This window comes from Dipodomys ordii, unplaced genomic scaffold (genome assembly GCF_000151885.1).
Source record: "Dipodomys ordii isolate 6190 unplaced genomic scaffold, Dord_2.0 Scaffold13, whole genome shotgun sequence".
Taxonomy (NCBI): domain Eukaryota; kingdom Metazoa; phylum Chordata; class Mammalia; order Rodentia; family Heteromyidae; genus Dipodomys; species Dipodomys ordii.
In genome coordinates, this window is record NW_012267229.1 from 7378162 (window position 1) to 7402752 (window position 24591).

General features: G+C 40.3%; 1 protein-coding gene across 2 annotated transcripts in view; it reads right to left on the reverse strand.

The window, feature by feature from the left end:
- The window catches only part of Plcb1 (phospholipase C, beta 1 (phosphoinositide-specific)), a 614138-nt gene extending 598852 nt beyond the window's left edge, over nt 1-15286 (reverse strand). For both annotated transcript variants that reach the window (XM_013011003.1, XM_013011004.1), the window contains exon 1: nt 15090-15286. In XM_013011003.1, coding sequence (XP_012866457.1) covers nt 15090-15188 — 99 coding nt within the window. In that variant the 5' untranslated portion in view covers nt 15189-15286. The remainder of the gene's footprint in view (nt 1-15089) is intronic.
- Nucleotides 15287-24591: the final 9305 nt, after the last annotated feature.

Here is a 24591-nt window from a genome sequence, read left to right on the forward strand (position 1 = left end):
TTTACTAATATTCAGATTATTTTACATAACTGATAAAGAAGAAGGTTAGTGGTGTATTTATTGATTAAAACAAGTTTTTAAGGTTTGCTATGGGTTCCATTGAAAAGGTCTATCTATAGTAATTAGACATAAATATAAAATAAAGACTGTCTGGGAGGGGATCACGGGAAGGAGGAGAGGATGATAGTGATACTGAAGGGCAAAGAAGATCAAAAGACATTGCACAGGCATACATAAATAGATGGATGGGTAGATAGATAGACAGAACATTGAAACCCACCAAATTCTACTTGAAAATGAAGGGAAGGAGAGAGGAATGGGAAAAATTGGAAGGGTTGTGCTGGGTCAAAGTTCATTTGCATGAATTTATGTAAATATCACAATAAAACGCCATCATACCAGAAATGTGTGTTAATTCAAAAATATAATAAGAATAATAAAAAGCCATATTTGGTTTCCTAAATAATTTTAACACTAACCATATTACATATTTTACATGATTAAAGTTCATTAAAATCCATCCTTGAGGATATTTAAATTACATTTGCTCCATAAAATAAATTTTAATTGTATGAAAGCAAGGAAGCACAGCATTTGGGCACTGCTGTTTCCAAGGTAACAGTAAATAAGGCCATCTTCAACATATTTGGAAAGATCTAGCCAAATTGTTGCAAGTTTAAGTTTCACAGGCTAAAATAAGACATCCTAGACTAGCAGACTGAGGTTAAAGCCTACACTTTGTAAAACAAAATTACATTCAGTGTGATTTTAATATCAAACATTTTTTAAACATGTGTTCTTTCTTTTGGGCAACTTTCAGAAAGGCATACCATCTGCACAGGAAAATGCATGACACCATGTCGCCAAAGGTGGATTCCTGTACCAAAATACGCAGGCCATTGCAGGAACTCTATTTTATAAAGAGATTATAAATTGCTAGGATTCTTTAAACCTTTTCCTATCCATAATAGCTGCAGCTGCATCATAGCCTAATATGTTATTGAAAGAACAACTGAAATGAAATTTTGAACTTGTAGAGATTTCCCCTACCTACTCCCAACCCTCCCCCCCCCCCCACCCCACCCCTACCTCCAGCTGGTAAAGCAGTATAAATGGTTTCAAGCTATCTTGGTAAAGTTTATGCTAAGAACCCAGCTCCTCCAGAGGCTGTCTTCTTGGGATCAAACTCCTACCTCTCCTCTCTCAGAACCTCATTTTATTTATTTATTCTTATTCAGTTACAAGGCGTTGCTATTTAACAAAGCAGTTTATGAGCATATGCACCTGGATCAGTTTCATCCTTTTCACTATTATCATCCCCCCACCCAGCTTTTCCCGTATTCGTCTTAATTTTGTAGTATAGGCAATGAATTCTCCCCATTCCTTTCTTCATTCATCTACCCTATCCTCTTGCTGCCTGCTCTCCTTGCAAGTACCATTTCTTGGTGCTTATTTTGTTGGGCTTTGACTTTGTCATTCTAAGAAATGACAATATCTGAGATCTCCCTAGAGTCTACCATATTTCTGTTAATACACTTGCACATGCCTGCATAGCACCCAACAACATGTTTACCTACAGAGTGATCAGCTAATTCTAGCTACCACAAATGAGGGAAACCATGTAATCTTTGTTTCTCTGGGTCTGGCTTATTTCACTTAATATAATTTTTCCAAGTCTTTCTAAAACCTCATTTTAAACAGCTAAAAAAAGGCTGGAGGGGTCACAGTAGCCATACCCATCTAATGGGGTTGTTGTTAAAATTAACTAGCGTAATTTTAGTAAGATACAAATGCTTGCTACAGGTAGAAGCTTATCATTATTATAACTAGCTATATTTATATTAAATTATAATTAATGTAACTAGCTGCATACATTTATTATAATGAGTTATATTAAATATTAATTGTAGTTTAATCTTGTTATACTTTTTATTTCAAATATAAATATAAAAGGTACATAACAAAATCTATTGTTTTAAAATATTCAGTTCAGAGACATTTATTACATTCACAGTGTTGTGAATCAACTTCCAGAACAATCTTTCAATATTCATCAATCTCCATCTTCCTCTTCTCAAACAATAACTTAGAATCATCTCCCCAACACCCACACACCCCACAAAAGTCACCATCAACTACCTTTAAGAATATGACTATCTTATATAATGCATGTAAGTGAACTGTACAAATTTGTCCTTGTCTGTCTGGCTTTTTTCATAGCATAATGCCCTAAAAGTTCATCCATGTTGTAGCATTATCAAGCAGTCTCCCTTTTCTTTAGGCTGAGTAATGTTTCTTCTTGTGTTTACATTATGTCTTGTGTATCTACTCATCAGTCAATGAACATTTGGATTATTGTCACCTTTTGGCAATTGTGACCAATGATGGTATAAACAATGAATTTTAAATACATCCATAGAATTTGCTTTTAGTCATTTTTGTGTACACAGAGGGAATACTTCTGATTTGTTCTATGCTTAATTATCCTGATCCTAACATACCTTCTCTCCCTCTCCCCTTCCTTCCTTCCTTCCTCCCTCTCTCCTTCCCTTCCCCCCTCTCTCCCTCCCTTCTTTCATTTCTTTCTTCCCTTTTTTTCTTGTAATGCTGGAGTTTGAACTCAAGTCCTTACTCTTACTGGGAAGGTCCTCTACCACTTGATTCATGACCCCAGTCTGTTTGTACATTTCATTATTATTCAGGTAGGGTTTTTGTTTCCCTCCAGGACCAGCTCAGCCCACGAAGCTCCTACCTATAGCCTCCCTCATAGCTGATATGACAGGTCCATACCACCACAACTGGCTTGCTGATTGACATGGAGTCTAACTTTTTGCACAAGTAGTTATCAAGCTGTGATCCTCCCTATATCTGCTTCCCCAAGTAGTTAGGATTACAGATGTGAGCCATTGCAACTGGCACTTACCATACATTCTTAACAGGTAGTTCGAGAAAGAGATTTTTACAAGGATCACGCCATTGCACAGAATTTCAGATAGGATTTATAACCTTCGAGGTTACTTTCAAATGTCAAAAAATTGAGATTCAAATGAAAGAATAGCCCTAAAAATATTTGAAGCTTCTTTTGTGGGCTTCCATGCCTAACAGTTCACAGCAATACGTCCAATAAATCACAGCAACATTTTCAGCTCTGTCTTATCATGTCCTCTAGAAGTGGGCAGATTGAAAGATCTGACAGGCTGCACACAGCACACATTCCCACTTTCAGATCAACTGGAATTAACCTGTAGGTGTAACTTATCATTTTCAGGTCAGCTTCTTCTGTTATCAGGGACCTGACAAGGCACAATTCAAAATCCTCAGTGACAAGTCACTGCAAGGATCCCAAACAATCAAATATTTAAGTGAGCAGAACAAAACTGCTCAGATGTAGATTCTTTTAGAAGAATGCACTAGCCTCCTAATTTGTTTTAGACACTGCTATTTCTAGCTATTTCTTTCTCAAAATTAAACTCCTTTGTTCAATATTTTCTTGACCCTACTCTTCCGGCCCGGTCACAGTTCCTCTGTGAAATGATGATTTATCTCGGCTCCCTGCCTGCTTCTTCCACAATCACCTCTCACATTCCAAGATCAGCTGGAACTTGGCATTCCTGCCACGCAAGGCAGGGTTTGACCCAGAAATACACAAATTCCTATTTTCCATTCCACCTGCTTTTTCCCTACCTCCCACATAGCTGCAAAAGATTCTAGTTTCCCCACACCCAAACAGCCACACAACCCAGATCTCAAGTGTTTTTAATTGTCAGAATAGATGCCCAGGACTAAAGTTTGAAATATGTGGTCATCTTTCATTTCCCCAGGGAACTGCCGACAGGTTATGAGTCAGGGAGCAGAGCACTACAGAATAATGAAGTTTCTCAGAGGGACAATTTTTATTCATGCTCCCTCCTTCAATAATAGAAAGATGTGGCTTCCAGAAGATGGTGGCTTTGAAGTTTTCAAGTTCATTAGCATCACTGAGTTGTTAAAAACAGAGATGTCTGGGCCCCTTTCCTAGAGTCTGTGCCTTTCTAGATCTGGAATGGAATCTGAGAATGTATATTTTTTTTTGCTTGCTTCCTGGTGCTGCAAATCTTCCAAGGTCTTGCACATGCTAGGCAACCACTCTGACTACTGTACTCCATCCCCAGACTGAGAATCTACACTTCTAATATGGTCACAGTGATGGTTAATACTGCTGGTCTTGAGAACCATGGTTGTAAGACTACAATGAGCAAGATGTTGGGGTCAGGAATATAATGAAGTAAAGGTCTTACACCTGTGAGCTCAGAATGTAGGTAAATCCCTATCTTGTAAGTGCATTACTGCCTCTTACTAAGGATTCAACTTTTTATTTATTTTGTAAGATCTTTTCCCCAGTAAACATCTATCTCACACAAAAAGGACAGTAATAAGACATACCAGTCTTGAGTGAATGACATCCAGAAATTTTCCATCTATTAGCCTCTTTCTATGACAGAACCCATTTCACTCACCTCTCTATCTCATCATTGTGAAGAAGTTCTTGTTTGAATCTTTAAAAAAGGCTTTAGGAGCAATGATGGATAGTCTGAGGACAATATATTGAACCATCAATCTAAACATCCCAATAAATATGAAATCTTTCATCAAATAAAAGAGTCACTGGGATCAACATTAACATTAGAAAGTCTGATAGCTCTTTATAATAATAACTGGCCTTTCAATGAACTGATAGAAATTACTAATAAATTCTAAAGAAATGTATAGGCAATGTCAAAGACACAAAGACCAGAATACTTTTTACAAAAAAAACTCTGACAGAATTTATAACACACATATCCTTAGCATGTGATCTGAGCCAATTGCTGTGAGATGAATTTCACATGGTTTTCCTCTTTATTATCATCTCACATTGCATAACAATGCACATTACACAGCGCATATATGACCAAGGTCCCACAAGACTATAATTGAATAGAAATATTTTTATTGCTTGTTACTTTTACCTTGTTTGTGCTTAACGTGGGGTTTAAGTATAACAAATACCACTGTGTTTCAATTGCCTATAATATTTAATACAGACTATGCAAGTTTGTGTAATTTAGAAGCAATAGACTTCATTCACCACATAGCCTAGGCTGGACCATATAGTGGCTTGGGTAAGTGTACTTCATAATGTTTGAAATCACTTAATGGCGCATTTCTCAGGATTATCCCCACTGCTTAGCAATACTTGGCTATATGTATTAAAGAAAAAAAAAACTAAGAGGTGGATCATGTTATTATTCCTACTTTACACACAAATAAACCAAGGCTAAATAATTTGCCACAAGAAACCCAACAAAGCTGGTGAGGAAAGAGTTAGAAATTAAACCTTGAAACTCACACTCTAGATCATGTTCCTCAACATTTTTTCCCATTTTTATCCCACTAGGATGCTTAGATATTTATTATCCTAACCACTCCCCCCCCAGGGAAATGCTAATGTTATAAATATCCTGAATCTATTCCTATGCTGTATGGATGCTGGTACTTAACATATATTTTACAAAAAGAAAGATTTTTTTTTCTTGGACCCCCAAGAATGACCTTTTTTTGTTTGTTTGTTTCCTGGAGTGAGATGATTCCATTGAGTGAACTGTCTGTTCTGTGAGCTGTGCTGACTCCGCTGTGGCTACAGAGCCATCAAAATGTGGCTACTGCAACTAAAGATGTGCTACTTGATGTCAGAGTAAGAGTGAAAATAGGAATATGAAATATCCCATAATACTCGATGGTGAGGACTTGTTAAAATTAAATAAAGTATATTACTCAAATAAATTCCAACCCTTTTTCTCCCATTTTTTTTCAAATTGTTTTGATGTGACTAGTAGAGAATTTAGAAGTGGATACTATGGCTTACATTATATTACTTTTAGGCAACACAGTTCCAAACCTTGAAGAGAATGCGCCTTATGGGGAAAATCTTTGTCCCAAAGCCAACCTGATTCTTTCCTTAGACAATTCCAATTTCAATTACATAGTTCTGGGTGGGATTTTTTTCCATAAAACTACCATCACAGCAGGATTTAGACTACAATATAGCTGCTCAGTGCTTTGTTGTCATTCTCCCTGCTTAAATTAAGGTTGTTTCTTAACTATACCTGTCTGCTTTACCTCTGTAGCAGCCAGGGATGCTTGGTCTCATATATGTTGTGGGAAAAAAAATTACCATCATTTTTTTTTGTTTTTGTCGGTCATAGGGCTTGAACTCTGGGCCTGAGCACTGTCCCTGTGCTCTTCAGCTCCAGGCAAATAAGAGTCTCACAGACTTTCCTGCCCAGGCTGGCTTTAAACCATGATCCTCAGATCTCAGCCTCCTGAGTAGCTAGGATTACAGGTATGAGTCACTGATGCCCAGCTTCCATCAAATTTTTAATACATAATTATTTTTTAAATGTATCTTCAACTGGGCACTGTTGGCTCACACCTATTACCCTAGCTACTCTTGATATCTGAGGGCCCCAGTTAAAAGCAAGCCCAGGTAAGAAATTTTATGAGACTCTTATCTCCAATTAACCACCAGAAAAGCAGAAGCAGAGCTATGAATCAAAGTGGTAGAGTATTAGCCTTAAGCTAAAGAGCTCAGGGACAGTGCCCAGGTCCTGAGTTCAAGCCCCACCACTGACCACAAAAAAAATATATCTTTGTCCATTTTCAATTAACCAAATTGAGCCACCATGTCACTACCTCCTGAGCTACATTTTCCTCAGTTGAAGGATGCTGTGAGCTGAATCAAGTCACCTCCCTGTACAGTAATACATATGTTGAACTGTTATTTCCTCAAAGTGTGACTTGTTTAGAGATAAGGACTTCAACAAGGTTATTAAATTAAGAATGAGGTTTCCCTGGTAGGCTCTAAGCTAATATGATTGATGTCTTGATAAGAAAAGGAAATCTGGACACAGACATGCAGAGGAGTAAGCCAGTAGTCAGACACCCAAGATGATCTAGGAATAGATTCCTAGAAAAGTTCATTTTCTTATGACTCTCAGAAGATAGTAGTAACCCCACTGACACCTTGATCCTAGATTTTAAACCTCCAGAGCAGTGAGAAAATACATTTGTGTTGTGTTAACCACCTAATCTGTGGTACTTTTTGTTATGGTATAATCCTAAACTTGTAGTGTAACTTCAAGGACCAGTTCAAAGGTCCATGGTGCATTCCTTAGCACCTGTGGGAAGGTCTGCTGGCCAAGGCTGACCTCCATTCTGACTTCACAGTGATTCTCAAGTTTCCATGCTGTCACAAGAGAACACACATGAGTGAAGACATGCACTTCTACATAATATGACACATCATCAGGTATATAAATCACCAAATTCGTGAAAATGAAAGCCCAGATCCGATCCTTTGATCAACCTGTGCATTGTATCATTTCAAGACACAACTCTCATTGTGGTTTTATTTATTTATTTATTTATTGACCAGTACCAGAGTTTGGACTTAAAGCCTTCGACTTGCCTAGGTGACTGACTCTTTACTACTTGAACCAGGCTTCCATTCCTCATTGTGGTTTTAGTTTGCAATTAATGTGATGATTAATGATGTCAAACATCTTTTCATGTGTTTAGTGGTCATTTGTGTGATGTGTGTATGAAAGAGAGAGACAGAGAGAGAGAGAGACAGAGAACCTGATACATTTTAAATCAATTAAGACCACAAGGTATCATTTTAATTAGTGTTTCTCAACTACAGACAATTTTGTAACTTGGAGGACTTTTGGCAACATGGAGGGTTTGCTATTAGCATCTATTACATAAAGGCCAGGAATGCTGCTAAACATCTTACAATTCATGGGTCAGGACCCCCCTCCCTTCAAAAAAAGAAAAAAAAAACTCCCCTGGATTCAATGTCAGTGGTGCAGATCCTGAGCACTATGTGATTAATGGACTTTTAGATATGCCTAAAGCTTTGCCAGGACCAAATAAGTTCATAGGAAGGCATTACCTAAGCCACATTCCCCCTTTACTTATCCCATTTCTGTCTCACATACTCTTCCCTCAGTGGAACATACTCTCTGCTCGTGTTGGCCGAAATCTTCCTTCTAACTCTGCTCTTTTCATAAATGAAATTCATTCAAGAAAACCTTTATGCCTCTTGTATTTATTGCGGTGATACGTTTTCCTGTAGTACTTAACACAGTTAGACAAAGATTTTTATACCTTCATTTGCCTAGTACTATCTCACCCATAATAGAAACTGCATGAGGACAGGAGCCAAAATATTTATCATCACTAGTCCAAAACATTAACACAATATCTGATAAGAGGCATCAATATATCTTTAAAGTAGGAATACTAAAAAGGTAAACAAATGGGTGGGTGGAAGGCAGGAAAAGAAGCAAATTATATTTTGGAAAATATACTTGCTACTTTAGGTTTGGAACCTAATAAACTGACATATAGCGTAGCAAGGAAAATTTTAAGCAGTGGTGAGAGATTTCAAACCAGTGGTCCAAGTCCATGAAGGAACTATGGGAGTTCACAAATACCAACTTAGCTGAATGAAAAGGAAGCATAAATGAAGAACAGAGAGCTGCCAGCGTCACCCTTGCCTCTCAAAGGCACTTGAAAACTATCACAAACATGCCATTTCTTCTACAGCTATGTGAGCTGCAGAAGCAATTTAGGAAGGTGGCTTTTTTCACACTTCTCTTTACCAGACTTCATGTAGGTACATCTCTTTGTTGGAACTTAATTGGCAGCCAGAGTCTTAGCTGGTAAATGTTAGTTCAGAAGTTTAGGTTTTATATTATTGAAAGTCCTATGAAGAGGATATAAAAAGGGATGGATGCAAAGTCTCAATGGTATTCAGCAGAGAACAACTGGGAAAGATCAAAGTTTGCATTTTTAAGTTTTCTCAATCTACTAGAGCAATTATTGAGTTTCTCTGTGGACTTCCAACACCTTTTAAAGTTTCTATGGCCATGTCTTTTAAATGCGCTATAATTAGCTTTCCAAAATCCAGTTCACAGAGAAGTTCAAAAGAAAATCTGATTTTATGTTCATAGCTAGCAAAATGGTCTCGTAAAACTTCTAAGTAACAATGCTGTGCCACCATATCTAGTTTTAGTATAAACATTTCCTTTGCTAACTAATCCTTTTCCCCCTGAATTTGCTCATAAAACTTCAAGGCAATAAAAAGAAACAAAACACTGTGAGCAAAAACAAGCTCTTAAAATGCAAAACAGATGTACGAGGTTTTTAATTGTCCTAATACCAAATGTCTGGGTTTTTGGTCTCATTTTATACAATAGATTGTTTCCCAATCTACAATATCATAGTTTCCTGATAAGTGTGGAGTATGTAATAAGTTTGTAGTATTTGTAAATACAGCAATAGTGTTTAGTAAATTTGTAGTATAGTATAAATATATAGTAAATTTAATCAGATATATTTAGTCAACATCAATTAATATATACACCTGAATCATTTTTCACGAATACAAAATAAAATTTTCCAAAATTGATATAAACATTTTGGCAAAGAGAAAATGAAATACTAGACCTTAAAAGAGATCAGAGAATTGGATTGTTGAGTTGTAATTTCTCTGTACAACTAAAGATAATAATAATAACAATTTTAAAAAGAGATCAGATGACAATAAGAAATGGCTCTTAAAGAGCCCCTACCTATCCTTTATATCTAAGTTCAGTTTGTTTTTTTTAAGTATTTCTGGCTTCTTTAGAATGTTATAAGTAAATAATCTGAGAAATAATGTGCACTAGTCCCTTTGCCTACTGAGATATAGGAGCACCTGGTTTTGATTAGGGGATCAGACATGAAATAGATTGTAAAAATTTGTAAAAGAAATTGTCCAAGCTTATGGAATGTATGGTAGGATGTAAAAGTCTACAAAATCTAATGTTAGCTCAAGTAACAGGAAAATGAACGTTCTCAGCTACGGAGAATATATTAAATGGAGACCCACAGTGCCAGTCAACAATCCACAATCAATCCCGTTCCATTTCTGCTGGTACTTGTTGCTGGTGATAACATGGAACAATTCTGATAAGGAAACATTTAACTATAGGTTACCATGTCTGCCAAAAAGCAAAATGTTCCTGTTCTGTTTAAATAATATGTGGGTAATATCTACATTAGTTGTTCTGAAGCTGGATAAGATGTTGTGAGTAGAACACTGTAAGCGCATTCACTTGTTTACCTTAAAATGGTCAATTTGACATTACATGAGTTTTGCTCTGATTTTTTTACGTGTAAAAATAAATGAATAAATATGTAACATGATTTTTTAAAATACAAACAGCTGGGCTAGAGGTATCTCTTGATAGACTATGCCTGTCTGACATGCACTACAACTGTGGGTTTAATCCCCAGCAACAAAACCCAAGAAATAGAACAAAAGAAGACCAGAGAGAAAAACATGTGTGAGAAAAAATATATCCCAGTAACAACAGAGTATGAGTCTGCTCTGCTATGCGAGTCACCCACCGCCTCTAGACATTGCAAGTCCTTACTAAATTACTAGAGCTGTGTGTCACTATTTCTTTGGGGGACATTCTGTATACCAGGCTTCATTCTAGCACAGATAAAGGACCTAATCAAGGCCCATCAAAACTAAGGATCAGTTACTTGTGCTATTATTATCCAGCAATTCCATGATAATAAATAGATGCTTTAGGCTGACGAAGTTTGGTTTGGTTTCATGTTCATAAGAACAAAACCTAGTAAAACCAACTGTGGGATTAGAAGTTACTGTTAGAAGGGCATTTGAGGACTGGAAAGGACTTCTTCAGCATGGGATGCTGTTTGGCCTTGGGTTGATATGAAGAGTGCTCACTTTGTGAAAACTAATTGAGCAAGACACAGGATTGGTACATTTTGTGGTATGCATGATACACTCTGACTACAGGCTTAACATATCTTCATTGCCTTCTTACAATGTTGTCTTCTCACATTTACAGTTACAGATTGTCAATGAAAAATTTACCATGTTCTCTAAACAGGAAAAAATAATGGACATCTGTGGGAGCATTTAAGCAGTTCTTTAGGGAGAACCTGCTTATTCTTCCAGTCAGAAATCCAAGCCAGGAGCCAGTGGCTCACACGCGTAATGTTATATACCTACTTGGAAAACTGAGATATTAGGATCACAGTTCCAGGCCAGCCCAGGCCAGAAAGTCCATGCACCTCCTATCTTTAATTAATTACCAAAAAGCAAGAAGAAGAGGTGTGGCTCAAGTGGCAGAGCTCTAGCTTTGAGTTAAAAAAATATAATGGATACCATCCATGCCCTGAGTTCAAGCCCCAGTACTAGTACAAAACAATTAAATAAACAAACAGAAAAGAAACAAGAACTAATATTTTAACAACCCTAAATAGCCTCAAACGCATCACTTTTGAATGTCCTGTTATATGTTATGCTTAATGGGATCCCCAGGCTTTCATTTTATAGGCAAGAAAGCAAGCTTTTATAGCTTTGAAAGAAGATCCGATTTGTGAAAGGTTTTAAGTTGTTTTAAGCATTCTTTTTCTGCTTAGAGGAGGAGATGAAGAAGAACTTTGGGAACAGAAAATAGGAGGTATTTTTTCCAAGTCAGCGTCAAAAGGAAAGACAAAATAGCCACCCTCATCAATGACACAGAGTCCTATTAGGAGACCTCTTTCATTTCCCCAATTACCATACTAGGATTTGGGGAGAAAAAAAACTAAAAAGAAAAACACATTTTGGGCTGGGAATGTGGCTCAGTGGTGGAGCACTTGCCTCTCATCCATGAGGCCCCTGGGTTAGATTCCTCAGCACCACATACACAGAAAAAGCCAGAAGTGGCGCTGTGGCTCAAGTGGTAGAGTGCTAGCCTTGAGCAAAACGCAGCTCAGGAACAGTGCCCAGGCCCTGAATTCAAACTCCAGGACTGGCAAAAAAAAAAGAAAGAAAGAAAAGAAAAAAGAAAAGAAAAGAATGAGAAAGAAAGAAAGGAATGAAGGAAGGAAGAAAGAAAGAGAGAGAAAGAAAGAAAGAAAGATAAAGATGCATTGCATGTCAACAATTCCAAAGAAATGGACAAAGATGGGTGAAGACATCAAGGATGTCTTCAGGAATCTCAAAAAGGGAGTCCATGACTATGTCATTGAGATCATTTGATTTCTTTAAAGGAATTTCTCAAAATGTAAACAAAAAAGATTAAAAATTAAATCCACCAATTTACACACAGGCCAGAGAGTTATGTCATCTGTCTGTCATACTTTCCAAGTTGATTCCCAAACTTGATCCCAGTGCTTTTCACAGCATGATTTCCCAGACCACCACCACCACCAGCAGCAGCAGCTGCATCCAAGAACCTGTGAGAAATGTAGATTCTCAATCCTACCTCAGACTCAGCAATCTGAGTGTGGCCAAGGCCTTGCAAGTGATTTTCAGGGATGCTTATGTGTGAGGACCACTACTCTATCCCATTGGCTAGCTGCAACTCTATCCCAACTAGTTGCAATAGAAAAGAACTGTTGACAGGACCACACTTTTGCAACAAGAAGCATCAAGGTTTCAGAGGGGAAGAAGCTATTTGCCTAAAGTTACACAGCTAACTGGCAAGAAAACCAGCAGGAAACACTGGCTTTTGACTCAAGATCTAGATCTCTTTTTATGGACAACTTTACAAAGATGCAGCAAAACAAAAAGGGTGAGATTAACTGTCAATTCTAGAAGGGCAAATATGAATTAGAAAGAATAGAGAGGGTACTCTCTAGGGAGCATAAAAGCAACACTAACAAAATCCACAGACCACAGAGAGCAAAAGAACCAAAGCACCTGCCAAGGAGTTCATCATGGTTCTGATAACTTGTCTCTTTGGTACAATTTAGGTTCTGCCTTTAAAGACAAGAATTGGCTTTCTCCCTGGTGCCTGTATCCTTCCCACAGAGAATCTCCAAAAACTCTTGCTATAATGCTCAAGAGTTCTTCCCCACTTCTTGTGATGATATTCTTGTGATGGTGTTCTCTGTTCTCAGCCCATCCTTTTAATCTCTTTCATCGTGGTGGCTTTTTGTTGTTGTTGTTGTTTTGTTTTGTTGTTTTTATCATTTATCCCTGCTGGGGACTTTATGCACTTTTTCCAAAACTCCAGGACATAGTCCATGGCTGTTACTAATAAGTGGACAATGAATATGTTACATAAATGCACATAATACAAATAGCCTCTATAGGCAATCTCAAAATGTATTTTCATACACCTGCATTCCCAAAGTCACATTGGCTGTTTTCTCCCAAATAAGAAATTTGAAGAATTATACTGAAATGTGATTTCAAATCATCACTCTACAAGAAATATAGAGCTTGTGACAAAGCTCCCATATATATATATATATATATATATATATATATATATATATATATATATATATTCAGCCGAGTCTGTTTCTCTCTTCCCTCTAACATTCACTCTTTCTCAGTAAACCCATCATCACATTTGCTCCCTACATAAAGATTTCAACATAGACAAGACTGGTCTATTTTTTCAACTGAGTTTTCTCTCTTGACCCAAAGAAAGCATTTAACGCATTTCTGATTTTACTGTTTAGATTCTCTTCTATTTACAAAAAGCTTCCGGTCCAATTAGGCTGGAACAGAGAAGAGAAACATGCAAAGTGTGTGGTAAAAATATGCACGTGCACATCCTTGCCTTGATTTAATAACTGGCAGAAGATTTCAAGGAAGCTGGAACTCATACTGCAAGTTCTGACTGCGCTTCCAACTGGACAAAATATACGCACAGACTCACTCGGCTAAGTAATTGAATTCGCTACCTGGAATATTTAAATTGTTTTCCGACACTGGAAATTGGCTTAAGAAGATTAAAGAAAAATACCCTGGAGGATAACAGGCTATAATTTACTAGGTAGAAAAATCTTTTCAGCAAGAAGAACGCTTTATTCTCCTATAACTCCTTCTGGTTAAGATACGTATGAGTCATCTGGATCTAAATTTCCTTGCATCTGACAGCTAGGCTTTATTCCAGTGGGTTGTTCTTATCACATCCTTTGAACGACACCCTATGGACTGCAACCATACGTGGATTCCCCCCAAGTTCACCTGTGTCCGGAGAGATCTACTGATGCCCACGGAGGCTCACTGTCTCCAGTGGAAGGCAGGAGGAAGAGGTCATTTGAAATCCTGGGGACTGAACTGTATAGAAAGCGCCCGAGATGTAGCCCCCCGCCTCCCGGGACTCTGCCCCACCCAACCTGGCAAAAAGGCTCAGGGACGTGGTGAGGGAACATCTTGTCTCCTCTGTTTCAAAGTGAATCCTCTAGCCATTGCGTTTCTCAAAAAAAGAAAAAAACATTGCCCTCCCTCACCTGTCTCCAAGCCCATGACTTCCTCCGGTACACCCTTCAGGCCCCCATCCCTCTACCCCCCACCGCCCTGGTGCTCAGCACCCCTTCCCAGGTGTGCGGACCCCAAGCCCCCCTAGCTCAGGAGTCAGGCGCTAAAGTTTGGCAGCACGACCACCTGTCGGCTGGACCTTTGTGTCCTCTGCCACGTGGGCTTGCAGAAAAGCCACCACTGTCGGAAAGACACTCGGGGAACCCCTGTCTTGTAGCAAAGGGGCAAAGGAGGTTAAAAGGGGGTGCACTAGCCGGCAGAGAAGGGGGCGCGCCTAGTTAATACCCTCCGCTTTCCAGCTGCCTCCAACTTTACACTCCTCACTTTCCAAACTCACCGGACCCGTCACCAGGCCATAAATAAATAAATAAATAAAGCCCGCCCCCCCCCTCTGAATCCACTGACACCCCCCCCCTTCTCCCCAAGACTTAAGACCCTGAAGGGGCGATTTGCCAGCCCCAGCCAGCCAGTCAACTCTGCACCCCCTGCCGAGCCGGGAGCGCGCGCAAAGCGCCTGCCCTTTGCTACCCACCTCCAGGGCTGTGCCCCCCCCCGCCCCACCGGGCGCCCTCAGGCCGCTCCGGCCCCACTCGCGACGTACCCATTGCATAACGCACCCCTCGCCCCACCCCCACGCAGCCCGTCCCCCCCCTCCCCGCCCGCCCCACGCTGTGCCCCGGCCGGCGAGCGCCTCGACACCGGGCCGAACCCCGATACTTACATCATCCCACTTGACGAATTTGGTGCCTTTCTTGAGGCTGTCCGACACGCACACGGGCTTGAGTTGCAAAGCGTGCACTCCGGGCTGAGCCCCAGCCATCTGGGCTCATCGAGGCTCCGGGCGGCCCCCGGGCGAGCTTGGCGGAGACCGGGCGCGCGGAGCGCTGGGGCGCGGGGCTCTCCTCGTCTCTGCTCCCGAGGTGCCGGACTCCGCTTCCCACCCCGACACACACACCCCACCCCAGGGGGCCGGCTTCTCTCCCCCTCCCTCCCCGGCCTCCTGGCCTCCACCTCCCTCGGTCTCTCTCGGTCTCTCTCTCCCCGAAGCCGATCAGTAGGCAGGGCGCGCGGGGGCGCAGTGCCCAGCCATGCCCATGCCCCGGGCGGGACGCGGGCTTGGAACCCCGCGGTAGATGGTGAGGCTCTCGGAAGACGAAAAGAAGCCGAGCCGGGCTGCCAGCGGCTGCCGAATCCTGCTCCTCCTCCTCCTCCACCGCAGCCGCCGCCGCCTCAAAGCGCACACCATTCAGCACATCCTCTAGACACAGAGGGAGAAAGCGAGTGACACACGCTCGGCGGCCCCCTCCTCCTCCTCCTCCTCCTCCGGCTCCTTCCCCTCCTCCCTCTCCTCCTCCTCCTGCCAACCCCCCCTCCCTCCCTCCACACCTCCCTTCGCCGCCACCCTCGATTGCTCACTCGCCCCGGTCCTTCCTTTCCCCCCCCCCCTCTCCGCGCTCCCAGCCCAACTTTGCGCGCTGGGTCAAGCGCCGGGAAGCGGGGATGCAGCGACACCTCCCGGCTACTAGAACCTACTGCAGCCAACGCCTGCGCCTCCAGCGCGGCCTCTGAGTATGCCCTGAGCCCTGGGTGACCGGCTAGCCATGGCGGGTCCCTTTAGAGGTGCTCTCCAGGAGAGAAACTTGGGTGCCACCCTGCAAAGCATCTCTGTGCCTTTACCTGGTAGGGAAAGGTGGGTGTTAGGAGGGAGCCCAGGCAGTCCACAGCTTCCCTTTGTTGTTGGAGCTCTCCAGATTTTTCTTTTTCCTCCCAAGAGAACTGGTATTATTAGCAGGGAAGAGAGCAATTGAGAAGCTTGGTAGAAGAGCTCTTCAGAGAAATCTCTACGTGCAGGAGAGCTGGCTGTGCGGTGGGGAAACGGTTAAGTGGTGTTGGTTTGTTGTTGTTGTTGTTTTTGAGGTAATAAGTTCGTCCTGATGAAAGCAAAAGTTTTATTTCCCAAGAAAATAGGTACCATCTTTCCAGGATACACCCCAGCCCTGCGCTCGCTCGCTCTCTCTCTCTCTCTCTCATGCACATACAGACGTATGCACACACACGCACACGTGTGTGTGTGTGTGTGTGTGTGTGTGTATAAACTTGCTCATTATGGAGCATCGATCTAGGAATGTAGTTTGTTCTCTTTCACAGAAGTGGTGGAAGGACAAGAAAAAACGGATCAAATTTTCAAAACTGATTAATGCCAAATGTTTGGTAGTATATGAAGCAGCTGAAACTCTCATCCATTATTGGAGGGTGTGTAGATCGTAAAGCTACTTTGGAGAATAGCTGCTTATAAACTTGAACGTCCACTACCCAGACATTCTACTAGATTTTGTAGTTGTTGTTTGTCCCCCCTCCCCCAGAGGAATTGAAAATGGCTGGGTGCTGGTGGCTCAGGCCTGTAATCCTCTCCATTCAGGAGGCTGAGAACTGAGGATCAAGGTTCTAGCAAGCCAGGGCAGACAAATCCTGACTAATTAACCACCAAAGATCCAAAAGTGCAGATGTAGCTCAAGTAGTAGAAGCCCAGCTTTGAGTGAAAGACCTAAAATAAAGCTTGAGGCCCGAGTTCAAGCTGCAGTACCAGCAACACACACACACACACACACACACACACACACACACACCTATATAGACTTGTCCAGTAACATTAGTAGCTTTTTTCATAATAATTCCAAACAGAAAAAGAATAAAATATTCATCAACAATGGAATTAGTAGACAAAAACTGTCATTATGTACAAACTGAAATCATCACTCATATGAACAGGCAAGGATAGATGACTGTACAAACCTTAAGCTTACTGAAAGAAGCCAGACACAGCCGACTACATTCTACATTTCTACATGATCCCATTTGTAGGAATTCCAAATTAGGCAAGCTATTCTATGGTGATAGAAAGCAGTACAGTGGTTACCTGTAGCTGGCAGTGGTCAAAGTTTGACAAGAAAACAGAAAAACAAGACACTAGCAAACTACTGAGTGAACAGAACATTCTATAACATGTATATTTAGATTTATCAAAACTCAGGATGTAACACATCTCAAAAATGTCAAATTGAGGGGAAAAAAGATTAAGAAAGGAAATAGAGGAGAAAAAGAGAAACATTACCTTCTCTTATTCTTTTATTTTCCCTACCCTCTGCCCTTAGGGTCTCTATGGACCAAAGTTTTTAACCTGAGTCAAAAGATTACCAAAAATCTGATGGGGAACTTTGCTATTGAATATTTCAATGCATCCAAACATTATTCCTGAGACAGGCATAATGGCACATACCTGTAATCCAGCTAATGGGAATTTGTAGAAGCAGGAGGATTACACTCAGGCCAGCCTGAGTAATGAAGGAGACACTTATAGCTCAGTAACTGAGCACTTACTTAACCTATATGAAAATATAAGATCCTGGGTTCAATTTACAGTTCCACTTTTTTTAAATAAATGTATTAATCACCAGCTATATAGTTGGCCTAATTATAATCACCATGGGAAATCTGATGAACAAAAACATTGACTCGTGCTTACATCATGGTCTTGCTTTGTAACTGGAAGCCTTCTTCCACAAAGGCTTTCATTAAAGACTGGCTTGATACCTGACACTGGTGGCTCACTCCTGTAATCCTAGCTACTCAGGAGGCTGAGATCTGAGGATCACAGGTCAAAGCCAGCCCAGGCAGAAAAGTCCGTGAGACTCTGATCTCCAGTAAACCCCCAGAAAGCCAGAAGTGGCACTGTGGCTCAAGTGAGAGAATGCTTGCCTTGAGCTGAAGAGCTGAGGGACAGCACCCAGGCCCAGAGTTCAAGCCCCACAACCAACAACAACAACAACAACAAAAGCTTGTCTTTGAATGTGGCTTGTTTTATTGGCCCCTAAGTTAATACCTGAATCCTGCTCTCCAATGGTCTTGGCTTGCTAGTAAAGTCACACAGGACTCATTCTTACAGTAATCTTTACCTGAGAAGACTGGAGCCAAACTCTGTTTTCAGGGATCCAAGCTTTCTCAGTTATCCTTACAATGGATCCTGCCAAATTCTTTTGTTCTTTCTTTTCCTTTTCTCTCATTTATTATTCTGTGACTCAATGGTAAGACTATTGAGCAAATAAGTTTTAATCTACCACGGTAGCTTAGAAAAACAAAGGAGATTAAGGCTGTACCCCCTAAAGGGGGGGGGAATTTAGAGAGTTAGAAGTGGGCTCTACCCCCCCATTCATCCCTGTTCTCTAAGACCTTATTCAGGCCTCTCTGTATCCACACAGTATATTTTAGTACTTTATAGTTTTTGATAGGATACACTGTATTTATCCTCCTCACTGATGTTAGGAAATGTGACATTCTTTGTCCAAAGAGGTATTTGAGATGTGATATGAACAAAGGCTTAGAACAAGCTTGCAAGGGAGAGCTTGTGCTCTAGGATTCCTCATTACTCACATAAAACACACCTGCATCTGGGAGCCTCTGACCCAAGGAGGCATAGTAAAAAAAATACCCTAGGCCCAGATTGCAGCTTGGGAATATGCCCTAATGGAATCCATCCTAGGTCTGCCAGAACCCATCCAGCCTGAAGACCAACTGAGCTAAGTAATAGAAGCTCATCTTTGAATGTGGCTGAGTTAGGGGTCATTTGTTATGCACCATTATCATGGCAATGGGATGGTTGAGTGTTTCATGAGGCATCCTTTATCCCTGCCAGCTGTTACAGTGAATATCTAGGTAAGAGAGAGAGAGAGAGAGTAAAGCTGTAGAATTCTGAGTAAGGATTATCATCAAAACAAACTTGGACTGCAGGATTTCTTCTACCAGCAAAACAAAAACAAAAACAGACATGTGCAGCTTGGTATAGAAGGACTGCAGAATAAATCACTTCATCCTGAGGATGAAGCTTGAAACAAGTTTGATTTGACTCCCTCATTTCCCACGCCTTTTGTTAAGGATACAAGACTGAAATGTTGTTTTTAACTATGAAGATTTTTGTCATGCCAAGGGACCTGCAAGATCATCCAAGATTGTATGAGCCAGGCCTGTGATCCATCAAATTCAGTGCTTTGTTCTGGGTTGAAACAATAGGAAGGCCTGTGTTCTGTGAGAGCCTGGAATTGCCCTCTGGAATGTCAGCTTCAGGGAGTTGGCAAAGCTAGCCATTATTGAGCACTCGATAGAGTCCAGAACACTAAGCTGAGCACTTCCCAGACACTCCATTATATAACCCTTATATATAACTACTTATATATAACTACTCACCAGACCTCTCCACCCTCTTTGTCTTGTAAGAAAACCCTTGTGTGTTTAGCTGGCAACCATGCTTAGGGAAGGTGGCCTCTTCTTTCCAGGGAATAAACCATGATTGGTCCAAACCAATTATAGTAATTCCATTGTTCGTTGTCTGTATCTGGTTTAAAAGGTATGTGAGGGATCCAGATCTCTAGATATCTTATCTCTTCTCTCTTACTATCCTTCCCTTCTCCCCCCCCCCACTTCCTTTCTTCCACTCTCTGCCTCATGAAAAAGCAAATATCAGGATATGCAAGATACAAAGAGCCTCACTCCTTCCTAAGATCCTTGACCCTTTGAATCATCCCTAGATTTCCTGATAAAGTGGTAAAGAATACCCTTTCTGGCTCAGCTTTTATCACATTATTCTTGGCTCATCTGATGAATAAACTGATATATATGCATGGTGTTTGTGCTCAGTATTTTACTCATTATAAAGCGTCAAGGCTTGGGGCTGGGAAGGTGGCTCAGTGGTAGAGCGCTTGCCTTGCATGCCTGAGGCCCTGGGTTCGATTCAGCACCAACCACAGAAGCAAAGAAAAGAAAAAAGCCGGAAGTGGCACTGTGGCTCAAGTGGTAGAGTGCTAGCCTTGAGCTGAAGACCTGAGGGACAGCGCCCAGGCCCAGAGTTCAGGCCCCAAGACCGGACCCAGGAAAAAAAAAAAAAAAGCGTCAAGGCTTAGATAAGTGAATTAACCTCAAAGTCACCCTAAGTCTTTGGAACTGACCCTTGTGACTAGGAAGTCTGGTGTTAGGACCTGACTCACATAACCGCCACAGTAGTCACTTCTAGAACTTATCACACAGATGGAAGTACTTTCTCCCTACCTTGAACCACTGTATAATACAAATGTTCTCAATTGTCCTAACAACTGGGCTGTAATATGTAGCCAAATCTCCTACCAGTTCATAACACATGAGAAGCCTGCCGCAGTGGGAATGGACAGGTGTCAGGATTTGAGTAGTGGCATAATTGAACAGCCAGTTCTACCAATGGCTGCCTGTGGGACCTTGGGAAACTTTCTTAACCCTTCTGAGATGTACTGTGCTAATACATGTGACGAACAAGACTGATGAGAAACCATTGTTCTAAGCATTTTTACACTCTTGATGCATTCATCTTCACATTAATCTTATCAACTAGCTTCCAATTATTATTTTATAATGAAGCTTCCTTGAGGAAGCTGAGGCAGGAATGAATAAACTGGTTATCCTGGCCCTGAATATCTTCCAGCTAATAAGCGAAAGAGCTAGAAATCAAATCCTGGAGGTTTCTGACAATTTAATCACCACACTAAGCCATGTTAAAGAATGATTATAATAGAGCTCAAATAAAATTGTGCAAGTAAGTCTCTGTCACATAGTGTGGACCAATAGTAGTTAACACACTTAATATTATTCTACAATTATATTATTTACCTTTGTGAGCCCTAAAATAACCCTTTGAGTCTTCACAGATAGCATTGTCATGCTGTAGTCTGTGATTTAGCCAGCTTCTTTCTGCCTTCATTGATCCTATAAACTTCATTCATATCCATTTTCATCCCTCACCTTCTAGAATAGAAAAGCTCTTTTCTATCATGAATAAATGATTGCTAATTGCTTGTAACCATCAAGGGTCCTCTAATTTTTTCGTAAAATAGTGGAGAGAGATGAAAAAATACTACCCTAAACCAGCTTTGTAATAACCACATCTGTGTTACAGTAAATAGTCATTGGCACATAAAACCTTCCATGTGTGCTGCTTCCTGAAATTTCCCTGGCTGGCTGACTGGCTGGGACAGAGATGATCGCTATGGTGACCTTGGGAGCTAAGAGTCAAAGAAAGCTGAGCTTCCCTTACCCAGAGTCCCTGAATAGCTCTGTGGAAAGTCACCCTGATGAATTGTTCCCTGGCCCCAGAGTGATATGAATAAGAAATACATTTCTAGAGTATTTGAGCCAAGAATTAAATGTCACTGGCATCATGATTATTATTGCATTTCACATTAATAGAAGAGATAAGGTTTACGCATCTGAGATGGTAAATAAGGAAATGCATCCTGATGAAATTGCCAAGTTCTGACTCATGAGGTCTCTTGTCCAGAGAAACAAGGAGACAGGCAGGGCCTCCAAAGAAGACAACCGAAAATTATCACCAGCACATGGAAAAGAGCCATACTTTCCCTTCCCTGGAGACGCTTAGTTGTACCCTTTCCTAGCAGCAAAAATGTATTTCTCCAAATTTTATCACACAAAAGATAAAAGCTTTTCAGATTGCTTTAGTTAGGTTACAAAAATAGTGGGGGTTTTTACCCATTCATGAAAAAATAAGAAAAAATGACCTTACATTCATTTAAGCTCTACTTTATCCTTCATTTAAATCAAAGGCTTTCACAGAAATTGGCTGATCGCCTTAAACACACTTCCAAAAAAGAATTTGGAAGCTCAGATCTAAAAATGTTTAAGAAGAAATACTCAGCAGAATAGGAATTTCACAGAAAATGGAGGCATTAGAGAAAGTAGACAGCAGAAACAGTGTCTCAGAACTGACAAGCCACATTTACTTTACCCAGTGTCCTCTGTCCATTTCTGATCCCTCAGGTAGAGTAAAGATGACACACGAGTCAATACACAGTTTTTGTGCCCTTTAACTTCCAGATATAACTCTAAAATTACACTCTATTTTTACAAAAATAAGAATCAGCACAATCCTAATTCTCTCTCACCTCAAATAAAACCACCATGTGTGGAGTCCCTGGGCCTATCAATGTGTATAGACAAAAGAATCTAAAGATTTTAGATACACTAAAAACAATAGCAAGAAAGAAAAAAACAAGTCGTGTGATTTTCTTTGTTTCTCTTGTATGTTCTTCCCACACAGTATAATCCCTGTTTTCACTGTATTTGATGTCTGTGCGCTGCATATTTCTAATTTGGGGAGGGAAAGGGAAATAACAAAATGCTGAAACAAGGATACAGGTTGACCCATTGTAACAATGAGATGTACAAAATACTATGTTGAAAGTTGAAAACGAACTTTACAACTTGGGAGTGGGAGGGGGGAGTTGGGGAGGTGGGGAGGGAAGGGATGGTAGGGGAAAAACAAAGGAGAGTTAACAATGCTCCATAGGAAATGGACTCACCTTACCCATGTAACTGTAACCACTCTGTACACTATTTTTACAATAAAAATATTTAAAAAAAAGAATCTAAAGATTTTATTTCAATCTTTTGGATCCCTATAAGTAGATCCACATTTTAAAAAAGCAGTCTAGCATTTTTGTTGTTTGGAGTGATAGTTCTTTTCCAAGTTAAGCTGAAATGAAATGCTTCTTTCTTCTGATAACAAAGATTTCAATCACCATTTCTGACACAGTAGAGGTAGTATATACATATATATAAATATATCCATCTATTTCTATTTTTTTCAAGGATTTTTAACAAATGTCAACATACCTTTATTTCAATTCTGGCTTCTCTTTTGACCATTCTTTTATTTCCCTGAAATTAACTGGCTTTTGGGAGCTAAGAAGAAACGCTTAGTTATAACGTTGGTTATAACAACACACAAAGGAAATGGTATGGAGAAAGATGAGTGAGAAGGATGGAAGGGATGGCCTTGATCAAGATGCATTGTGCTCACAACCTGACTTTTGGCATTGAAACCTCTTGTACAACTAATTAAAAATAAATTAACTTAAAAAGCATACTAAGGAGCGGGAGGGGGAAAAGTCACTATTTAAAGAAGTGGTCAGAGATTTCTAGCTGGCACCCTGCATCCATTCTCCTAGATCCACTAGGAGAGCAGGAAACCAACTTCATTTAGTATAGCAATGTACTTTCCTCACCTTCCCACATCTTCCTTCCTGCTGCCTGGAAGGCCCACTTGATTGTTGGAGCTCCAACCATGAAATGACCATGAGAATTTAAGCCAGGAGCTATTGAAACAAAGCAGGATTAGAAGTCCTTGGGTCTCCCAACTACCATGTTGCCCTGTGTCACCTATATTTCACATAAAAGAAAAAAAAAAGAATTTCTATCTTTTTTTAAACTCCCATTTTTTGGGAGCTTTCATTTATGCAGTCACAACTAACCTTACCCAACCAACATAGATGGGAACACTGGAAGCATCTAGTACTATTGGTTTGTTCCATCGTTTTCTAATTGCCTTTCAATGCTCTTTCAAACAAGTTGGAAGAAAATATTTTTTGGAATTTTTTCTATATCATTTTTTGCAGGGTCTGTTCCTGAAAAAAAAATCTGGTTCTCAGTTATTCTATTAAAATTGGAAATAACTTTATCCTGGACTCTCTAGGATCTGTATAGAAACCTTAGTTTTCATGGAAAGGAATTTTCCTCCAAGTATTTGTGAGCATAGACCATGTGGGAGCTAGCATAATGATGCATTTTATTAAAAAATCAGTCCCCATGCTACCATAGCAGCTATGTAATTAGAGTAGGCATCACCATTTATGTCAAATCTGGGCTGATTTACAGACACCGTGAAGTCTCACTTTTCTTACTTGAATATTGTTTTGTATGTGAATGTTGGCATTATGAGATGCTAGGGAATCGACAGATCAAGGCTTTGCATACTTTCATTCTTCATCTAATTAAATAGCATGACAAAAAATAGATTTCAGTTGCCTTTACATTTTAAGGACTAACATAAATAAATAACCCACCCTTGTTGACTCAGTTTTGTGATGCCAAACAGAGGTATATAGAGAATATTATTGAGCTGGGATTTTGCACACATCAAAAGAGCTACCAGGTTAGCCCTTTAAACCTTTGAATCAATTGAATTGAATTCAACTTGCAATTATGCAACTATTTTTGGAAATGTTATACATCACATAATCATTTTATTTCCACTGGAACATATTAAATATCAGATACACATATGTAAACCTGTACAGGGTGTGGGAAAGAACAGCTAAGCCATGCAACAGATGGCAATAGTTATACTACAA